A 9,732-nucleotide genomic window follows, 5' to 3' on the forward strand; every position below is an offset into this window, starting at 1 on the left:
GGGGGGGGCTGCTTTCCCACGCAGGGATGTTCATGGGGCATCCTGGGGTACCCGTTGTGACCCCAGAGCAGGACATGGGACATTTCCCCATGCCGGCGAACTGGTGTCGCTCAGCCTGTCCCGGCAGGCAGGAGCCCTTCTGTGGGTGGGGGGGGGGGGGTTGCCAGGCCTGGGGGTGCCCCCGCCACCCTCCCACCGCTCGCCCCGGCTTGCCCGCCAGGCCCTACCCATCCACACTTCCCCAAACTGCCCGTTGCCCAGCTTCTTGAGGAGCTGGAGGGACTCGCGGGGGATCTCCCACACATCTTTGGTTTTGACCGAGAGGTCGGCCAGCTTGGGCGTTCCTTTATGGCACGGCACGGCCAGGCGGCAGCACAGCCCAGCCGCCCGCTCTGCGGCACCGGGGTGGGGGGGACAGGCATCAGCCCGGACACGGACCCCCGCCAGCCCTTTGACCCCCACCTGCTACCCCGGGCATCACCCAGGCTCCTGCATGGTCCAGTCACCCCCCGACATGCACACACATAAATGGGGTGCACCCCCCCACCCAGGGATGGTCCCGCACCCCCTCGGGCTGAGCCGGACCCCCAGTCCCCCCCGGCTGATGCCCACCCAGACCCAGGAGCTATTTACCTTCTCCGGAGAGGCCGGGTGTTCCCTGCACCGAGGACACGGAAGAGGGGGGACCCCCAGGGGGTCCCCTAGTGCCACCACCAGAACAGCCCCCTCTTTCTCCAGTTAAACCCAGCCAGCTGCCTCTTGCCAAAGGGTCTCCTGGGCTTTCCCTACCCGTCCCCATCACCCCTCCATGCCGCTCCCCCCAGTACCCCCCATCCCACCGTACCTATATAGTGCTGGACCAGCTGCTGGACGGTGTCGAACTGGGCGCGGGTGGTGATGTAGTAGCCCCCGTTGTCCAGTTTCCGAATCTTATAGTGCTTCACGTGGTCTCCCTTGGCCTCGTCCCAGTCCCGGATGGAGAGGGAGTAGGCACCTACATGGAGGGTGCGGGTCAGGGGGGGTCAGGGAGGGACGTGGGTCACAGCCCCCCCCGTGTCCCCGTCCCTGTCCCCGTACCTTTTGTGGTCTCGCTCTCCCGGATGAGGAAGGTGCCCCTGCAGTTGCCGTGGCACAGGAGCTGCCGCTCCGCATCCTTGCGCCCGATCTTACCAAAGTACCACCTGCCGCGGGGCTGGGCTCAGCGCCGGGAGGGCACCGCCGAGGGGCACCCACAGGACCCCGCAACCACAGCCCCTTGCCAGCACCACGGTGCTGCTGGGGCTCGCCGGGGATGCCAGGAAACCTGGCTCCGAGGCAGATGGGGTTGGGGTCTGCCTCCATCCCTGTCCCCCCTGTACTCACTCTTCTGCCTGGATAGAGTCCACAGGGGCCACGTAGTTGCTGGGGATGTAACCCGTGGTGCCCGAGCTCAGCGACCTGGCCTCCCACCAGTCACCCTCCCTGGGGAAAGAGGAACCGAGAGTGAGGAGGAGGGACGGACAGACGGACCTGGCTGCCCTGCACCTCGCCTCCCCGCACACAGCACCCCCAGATCCTGCTCTCCCCCGCCACGGAGGGCACACGTCTCTGCTGAGACTGCCCAACTCATGACACATGTGGCCCTGGCTCTCTTGCAGGTACACAGCAATGGAGCTGAGGCAGAGCTTGGGTCCCCAGCCTGGGTCCTGCGGGGGGTACCTGTGGCACGGAGGCACCTCCCCAGGGTGGCATGGGGGCACTGTGTGTGGCAGGGGGTCCAGGGGTGGCTCACGTGTTGTTGATGATGTGGAATTTCTCCCCTTTCTGGAAGGTCAGGTCATCCTCCGTCCTGGCCTCATAGTCGTACAGGGCGATGAAGAGTGTCACGCCACCACCTGCGGCACACGGAGGGGACGGTGGTGAGCCCCCGGGTCCCCCCCACACCCCGGCATTTGGGGGGTACAGCGGGCCCCCCCCCCCCTCCAGCACCCGGTCCCACGCTGACCTGTGATGCCCCCGCTCCTCATGTGCAGCGTGTTGGAGGTGAAAACCCCCGGCCCCGTGAAGGATGGAGCCGAGGGCACCGCCGTGCCGTGGAAGTTGTTGAAGTCGGGGATGCGGGTGAAGATGGTGCCCGACTGCGTGGGGTCGGGGTCATACTGGGAGGTGGGGAGTGGGGGGGGGCTCACCTCACCCCCCACCTGCCCTTTGCCAGATCCCTTCTCTTTGCAGTGCACACACCCCATCCTGGGCACGGCCTGCGGGACAGAGGGACCGTGAGCCCTGCGCCCCCCCCGGCAGGGCACACGCGTGTGCACACGTGTGTGCACACATGGTCCCAGTTAGAGGCACTGGGGTGTACACAGGAGCCCGTGCCCACCCCGCTGGCGCCAGGAGGAGTGGGGTCCTGCCACCTCCCGGCACAGCAAGCTGGGTGCCTGGGTTGTGACATGGGGACACCAGGGTCCCCAACGGGCACTGCCACTGTCAGGGACCAGGCTGCGAGGAGGGCAGTGCTGCCTGGGGGACCCCACGCCACCCTGGCACCCATGGGTGCTCCCGTCCACAGCGACCCCACTCACTGCAACGGCTCCTCGGGTCACTTCAGCTGCTCCATGTCACCTCGGGGAGGAGAAGTGGCACCTGTGGACACCGAGGAGGGCATCAGGCGGAGGGCAAGAGCCCCACACAGGCTGAAACACCCCTGCACAGGCTGCAGTCCCCCTGCATGGGCTGCAACACCCTTGCATGGGCTGCAACACCCCTTCATGAGCTAAAACACCCCTGCATGGGCTGCAATACCCCTGCACAGGCTGCGATACCCCTGCATAGGCTGCGATACTCCCACACAGGTTGCAACAGCCCTGCATGGGCTATAATAGTCCTGCATGGGCTATAATAGTCCTGCATGAGCTAAAACACCCCTGCATGGGCTGAAACACCCCTGCATGGGCTGAAACACCCCTGCATGAGCTGAAACACCCCTGCATGGGCTGCAACACCCCTGCATGAGCTAAAACACCCCTGCATGGGCTGCAACACCCCTGCACAGGCTGCAACACCCCTGCATGAGCTAAAACACCCCTGCATGGGCTATAATAGCCCTTCATGAGCTAAAACACCCCTGCATGGGCTATAATAGCCCTTCATGAGCTAAAACACCCCTGCATGGGCTGCAACACCCCTGCATGAGCTAAACCAGCCCTGCATGGACTGCAATAGCCCTGCACAGGCTGCAACAGCCCCGCACGGGCTGAAACACCCCTGCACGGACCGCAATACCCCTGCAAGGGCTGAAACCACATCCTTGAGTGGGTGTTTGTCCCACCACGTCCTCAACAAACCGGTCAGCTTCCTCCGCGGGGGGAGACGTGTCCCCCAGCTGCCCCAGGGCTGCAGGGAGAGCCAAGCTCGGTGGAACGGAGCCCCTCGAAGCGTCCCCATCGCCATCCCCTCCGCTCGGCAGGGGAACTGGTGTCTCGGGGAAGGAAGGGCCCTTCTCGCCTCGCTGCGGTCAGGGCCCTGCTCTTCCGGCCGGAGCTGCACTCGGCAGCGAAGGTGTCACGGAGGAAGAGGAGGAAATCGGACCTCTCCCGCCGTGGCTGCGAGGAGACATTTCTGTCCCCAGCCTTGTTACCTCCCCTGGGTGCCAGCCACCCACCCACACCAGTCTGCACAGTTTGGACTGGCCAGAACTTTCCGGTCGAGGGCTCTGCAGCGATACCGCAGAGCTCGCCCCGTCTCCAGCCCCAGAGCGGAGGGAAGGTGCCGTGAAGCCGTGCTTCACCCGGCAGCCATGTCCTGTCCCCTGTGCTCCGGAGAGCAGGAGGTGACGGAGGTTTTGGGGCGGATGAGATGATTCAGGCGGGTTTCCCCCGTCACAGTCTTTGATTCACTTTCCTCTCTCTCGGTGGGGGGTGGAAAAGGCCCGGCTCTCCCCCTTTCACCTTCGCTTTCGACACCAGCAGTATGGCAAGATCGTGGCCGTTGCAGATACGGCAGCATTGCCAAATCCGAGAGGGCCTGGCTGGTTGGGGTTTTTATTTTTGCTGACAATAAGTGGCTATTTCAGCTGATGAACATCCCCAGCTCTCGCAAACTCTGTCCCCTCTGCGTGGGAATCACCCACCCCGTTGCTGGCATTGCGCTCAGAAACTTCCCATTTTGCCAAATTTCTGTGCCGAGCGCGACAGCAGTGCTGCCACGGCTGCTGGCAGGGACTGGGCAAGCAAGGAACATCTTCTAGGCAAGCACAAACCCAAAATATCGCAGCACCACGGGGTTTAGCCGCTGCTCGTGCCATGCCAAGCCACCGCGCAGCAGCGTTGCATCCATGCTTCCCCTTCTCTGGGCATCCACAAAACCCCCGAGCTGGTCCCTGCCACCTCCCAACTGGGCAGGGTGGCACAAAACCCATCCCCTTGCATTGTCCTTGGGGAGGGGACGCAGCCGGTCCCGTGTCCGATGGCTACGTGCTGGCGTCTGGCCCCGACTCTCCCGAAAAGGAGCTGCTTGGAGCCTGGGAGCAGATGGCAACCGAGCCTTTCCCGCACCAGCTCCACCGGCACCAGTCCTGGCCGAGCTGCCAGCTCCCGCCCCGCGCTGAGACCCAGCCAACTTGTTACCCCTGCCACTGCCCCCGCTCCGCCGGGCATGGCTGGGCACGATGCAGCCGCATCCCCGGCCGCCCATCCATCTGCTCCCCGGCCCCCCCAGGACACGGGGCAGTTCAGCCCCATCCCCAGCTCCGAGCTGCAGCGCGATGTCCCGGTGCACACCGGTGTCACCCTGAGTGTCACCCTGGGTGCCGAGGCACCCCGTGGGGATCGCCCCCGTCCCCTGCCTCCATTCCCCTCTGGAGAATACCGGCAACGGAGGGGTCAGGCTCCGGGGGGATGCAGCCGCACGGAGAGATATGGGGGCTGCTGGAAATGTCACGCACCCAGTGCCGTGGGGACAAGCCAGGGTGGTATTTGCCAGGCTGAGGATGGGTTCCCAGCACCCAGATGTGCCACAGCTCCACGGGGAGCATGTGGGTGGCAGAGGGGCAGCTGCGAGAGGAACCTAGCTGGCACCCACGCAGCAGGAGGAGGAAGCAGCAGGAGCACGGCGTGGGGGAGGAGGGCGAGGAAGAGGATGGTGCTGCAGCCGCCAAGGGGAACCTCAGGGCTGACAGGATCCCAGGCCTTGGGGAAGGTGGCAGCTGGGGGGACTGGGCAGGGACTGCGGCAGGACTGAGCAGTGGCTGCAGCCCCTTGGGTAGCCTGTGCCCCCCCCCATGCCTTGTCCCACCCCCTCGGCCCTGCACCCCAGTGGCTCTCGTTGCCCTGCCGCAACCTCCCCAGGGGAAGAGGAACTGAGATTGCTGCACAGCTCAGCCTGGAGCCTGCCCGGGCTCCTCCATCACCCCATGGCTCTGGACGTCCCTGGTCCCAGGGGGGAAACTGAGGCAGCACAATGCAGCTGCAGTGCAGGAGGGGAAGGTGTCTCATTTTAGGACACACGACCCTGAGCCGTCTCCCCATCCCGTGCCCAGGACCCCTCCAGACCTGGGGAGAGGACAAGAGGACACATCCTGCCACTCCGCGTGATGGCAGACAGTGGCATGTCTCTGCTCCTTCCCCGCCGGCCCCAGCCCCAAGTCCAGCCCTGCGACCCGGAGCCAGGACCCTGGGGTAGATCCCTGCTCCTGGTCTAGTCCCCCAGTTCACCCAGTGCCTAGCAAGTCCCGGGAAGCTCCCAGCAGAGCACAGCAGCCCCTGTCCCAGCTCGGCCCCAGTGGGAGCAGGTTCCCTGAGGACAGGGTCCCGCTGTGGCCGGAGAGACCCACACCACGAGCATACGGCTCCAGACCACCGCGAGACACGGGGACACAGGCAGAGGCGGCAGGATGGGACGCAATGCTCTGCCGGGAACATGCAGACAGGGCGACAGGCGCAAGAGGAGCCCCTGAGCGTGGGTTTCCTAATGGGGCATCCCAACCTGGTTGGGGCACGTAATGGGGCTGGAAGTGCCGGCTGTGCCCATCGGCAGCGCGGTGGTGGCATGGTGCTATTCCCAGGCACTCTCCAGGGGTGATTCCTGCAGGGACACCCCTTCCCCTGCCTGTCCACGAGCAGGACAGAGTTCAAATGGGGCTGCCGGCCCCCCAAACCAGCTGTGTCCCAGCTGGGCATGGCCAGGGCTCAGCCGGCATCATCCCTGTGACAACTCCAGGAGGTGGCAGGACACCATCCCCCCGCCGCCAACACCCCGGGGCAGAAGAAGAAGGACTCGCCACCCCCCCCAAAAGCGATCTGCCCCCACAAGCCCACCCGCCAGCGTCCAGGCCCATGGCAGGGGGTGTCCCTCACCCCCTACCCTGGGAGAAGATGCCCACGGTGGAGGGATCCCCACCCCCCCCCAGCCTCCCAGCCCCACCGCTGGCTGGGAAAGCAGGATTTCCGCTGGAAGAAGAGCAATTCCCGGATCCGAGGGGCTGCAGGGGCGGAGGGAGGGAGCCGGCCAGGGCTCCAAATACAATGTCCCAGGAGGAGCGGGGCGGGGAGGGAATTGTGCAGGGCAGGAAGCTGCGAGTTCCTGTCCCTCCTTGGGACACACCAAGGACCGGGGACGAGGCAGAGCTGCAGGCAGCGGGGGGGAGCGCCCGCTCCGGCCAGGGCCTGAGCCCCCCACAGCTGCCCCCAGCTTTGGCTGGGGAGACCTCAGCCCCCCAGCATCCCCCCCTCTGTGAGCACTTGCTGGGCTGGCACACCACAGGCACCTGCGGGGCTGGGGGGGGGAGCAGGTGTGCGTGTCCCCCCCAACCCCGTGTCCCCTAGGGTGCCGTGACCTGCCCCCTCCCCAGCACTCGGGTCCGGCGTGGGCGAAAGCACCATTTGTCTCCACGGCCTCCCTGCCGCGGCGTCGCGGCCGATTAGTGCCGGGAGGGCGAGCCGGAGCTGGCGGCTGCCCCCAGCCCTCCCCACGCTGTAGCCCCGGGCGTGCTGCCACCCCGCTGACCTGCTGCCCCCCAGGATGGGGAGGATGGGGGTCTCCTGCCCCCCCCCCAGCCCCAGCTCATTGCAGAGGTGGTGCCCAGGGGGGAGCAGTAAGGGCAGGGACTGGTGGCACCCCCCCCGGCAGCCCCCCACCGGCGGTCCTCCATGCCCACAGCTCAGCGCCCCGTCCCACCGCGGACCCAGAGCCACCCCACGTCACGGGGGGGGCAACTCTCAGCAACCCCCCCAGCACACAGCAAAGGGATTTAGAGACACCCCCCACACTGCAGGGGGCAAAGCCCCCCCTCCCCACCCCATACCCCAACCAGCCCCGTGCATCCCTCCTACCGTCAGCCCTCCCCGCTCCGGCTCGCATGGACCCCCGCTCCCACGCTGCTCCCAGTTCCCGACGGGACCGCAGGCCGGGGTGCCACCGCAGCAATCCGAACCGGGCCGAGGTGTCGAGGCGGGTGGCAAGGCAGGGCAAGACGAGGCGGACGCCGCGGGGAGAGCGGGAGCGCCCGTGCGTGTGTTTCCCCTGTCTCTTTGGCGGCTCTCGCAGCCGAGCAAGAGCTTCCCCTCCCCTCGCCCCCCCTTCCTCCCCGCTCTCCCAGCAATGGTTCATTGTACCAGCCAGCTCAGCCGGGGCGGCCGCCGGCTCACCCTCCGGCACCGCTCGCTGGGGCCCATGGCTTGCCCGTGGAGGTGGCGTGGCGGGGGACGGGATGGCATCGGGGGGGTTCTCGGTCCCCAGCAGCACGGGGGGACACTGCTGCGGCTCCCCCGGGCTCTGCCTGCTGGGATTTTACGGGGTGTGCGTGGGGATACTCGGGTCTGCGGGATCCAGCTCCGCTCCCGGAGGCAGGCTGTGCCAGGCTGGGGTGCTGCCTGCACCCATCCCAAGACAGAGCCTGGCATTGCCCAGTTGCCCCCCTGACCCCCCCCAGAGCCAGCATCCCCAGGCAGGGGATGGCACGGGGACAGCGTATGGCAAACGGGGGGGCTGTGACCCTGCGAGGGGCAGGAATAAGGTGTCGGTCTGACGGCAGAGCACACGCAGCAGCCACCCGTCCTCCTGGCACAGGGTCTCTGCCGCAGAGGCTCTGCCGGGACGTGGTGAACTTGGGGCAGGGTAGAGCCGTGGAGGGGCAGCGAGCAGCCCACCTTGCCCGGCGGATGGCAGATAGCGTGGAACCATGTTCCAGGGGGGCTCCTGCATGTCCCCCCAGGGATGGGGGTGCAGGTCCTGTGCAGTTGCTGTGGCCATCGATAGCCCACCAGATACCAGACCCCTTATTTACTCCTTGTCCAGATAAAGTTGCTGGTGGGATGACCCCAAGATTTGGCATTGGTCACACCGACCCACAAACTTTGTCAAACTCTGGGAGAGGGAGCGAGCCCCCCAGCACCCTGTCCGAGCCCCCCTGCACCCTGCCTGGGCTCCCAGTCCAGGGCACTGGGGCACCCACCCTGCAGAGAGCACTTCAAGCTTTTGGCACCCCGACTACCGGATCAAGGGGGTCTTGGTGGTGGTCCCTCGCTGGGGAACCCCCATGCCGATCTGGGGTGTTGGGCAGCCACCCCTCCAAGGCAAAACCTCCCCAGCTGGATATATTCCCTGCAGCTGCACCTGGGCCTGATCCTGCATGGCCCCACGGCCCCCAGCCACCCCCCTGCTGCAGGGGACGGTGACAACGAGGAGCCGGTGATATTTTTATATACCTTCCCCCCCGCCGCAGTTTCTGGTGGGGGGGCTGTGCTCCCAAGCGGGGCTGAGGGTGCGTGGGGAGGACGGGGGGGGCTGCAGTTTTGCTCCAGCCCGGAGCTGGCTGCATCCCGGCTTGGCCACCCTGTCTCCCAGCACAGCCAGGCTGGATTGCATGCTGGTGATTGGGGGGGTCCTCTCCCATCTCTCTGGAGCCTTCCTCCTCCTCCTCCTCGCCCTGTGGTTAGCCCTTGCAGGCTGACCTCTTTCCTGTGTGACAGAGTCCGTTTCCTGTTCTCACGGGGCTGGGGGGGGACACAGGCAGGGCTGGCAGAGGTCCGGGGTCCCCACCAGGATGGGGACATGCCCCTTAGGCTGATGCCACGCTCGCTTCGTCACCCCCCCCCGACTCATCCTGGGCTCACAGCTCCCCTTTAATCCCAGCTTTGGGGGCTTTGGGGGCTCTCTGGGACTTGCTGAGGGGGGATCCAGACCCCACTGGGGATGGAGCCAGCCCTGCCAGCATCCCTGGGAGGGGACAGGGCACAGCAGCGGTCACCTGCAGAACGATGAGCCCCTCCGGGCTCCCCCGTGGGCTCCCAGGACCCTTCCCAAATTGCAGCCTCAGGTGTTTCTGGATGGCTTCGGCCCCAGGGAGGGTATTTACCCTCTGCCTTGAAAAAAGCTGCCTGATCCCTGCCTGCCCCCCCCCACCGCAGCTGCCTGCATGCTGGCAGGGTGCTCTGGCACAAGGCAGGGCAGGTGCTGCCACCTTGGAGGGGACAGGGCAGGTCCTGGGGTGTCAGAGATGCTGAATACCCGTCCCCTCGGGAGCAGGCAGCACGTGGAGGGGTGAGTCTGGCAAACCGTGGGGAGAGGGGCTGCCATGGGCTTCCCCCATCCCTGGGGGGTCACAGCCTGGCATGGGGCATTGCCTTGGGGGGGGGACAGCCTTGCCAAGAGGGCTCCCTGCCTGCTCCCTGTGTGTGGAGGATGGAAACGGGGGTGGTGGCATATAAATCCCCCCCCCTCCAGGAGTGTCCCCATCTCTCTCCCACCGCCGGGGGA

At 66.3% G+C, this 9,732-nt stretch overlaps 1 protein-coding gene across 2 annotated transcripts in view; it reads right to left on the bottom strand.

The window, feature by feature from the left end:
* Positions 1 to 7,327, bottom strand: part of FGR (FGR proto-oncogene, Src family tyrosine kinase) — a 9,945-nt gene extending 2,618 nt beyond the window's left edge. For both annotated transcript variants that reach the window (XM_010576180.1, XM_010576179.1), the window contains exons 1-7: positions 7,308 to 7,327; positions 2,562 to 2,622; positions 1,985 to 2,237; positions 1,772 to 1,874; positions 1,363 to 1,461; positions 1,078 to 1,181; positions 845 to 994 (exon numbers count right to left, since the gene is read on the bottom strand). In XM_010576180.1, the coding sequence (XP_010574482.1) occupies positions 845 to 994; positions 1,078 to 1,181; positions 1,363 to 1,461; positions 1,772 to 1,874; positions 1,985 to 2,225 (697 nt within the window). In that variant the 5' untranslated portion in view covers positions 2,226 to 2,237; positions 2,562 to 2,622; positions 7,308 to 7,327. The remainder of the gene's footprint in view (positions 1 to 844; positions 995 to 1,077; positions 1,182 to 1,362; positions 1,462 to 1,771; positions 1,875 to 1,984; positions 2,238 to 2,561; positions 2,623 to 7,307) is intronic.
* Between the last annotated feature and the right edge of the window lie 2,405 nt (positions 7,328 to 9,732).

Source organism: Haliaeetus leucocephalus, unplaced genomic scaffold (assembly GCF_000737465.1).
Source record: "Haliaeetus leucocephalus isolate CR32 unplaced genomic scaffold, Haliaeetus_leucocephalus-4.0 Scaffold517, whole genome shotgun sequence".
NCBI classification, from domain to species: Eukaryota; Metazoa; Chordata; class Aves; order Accipitriformes; family Accipitridae; genus Haliaeetus; species Haliaeetus leucocephalus.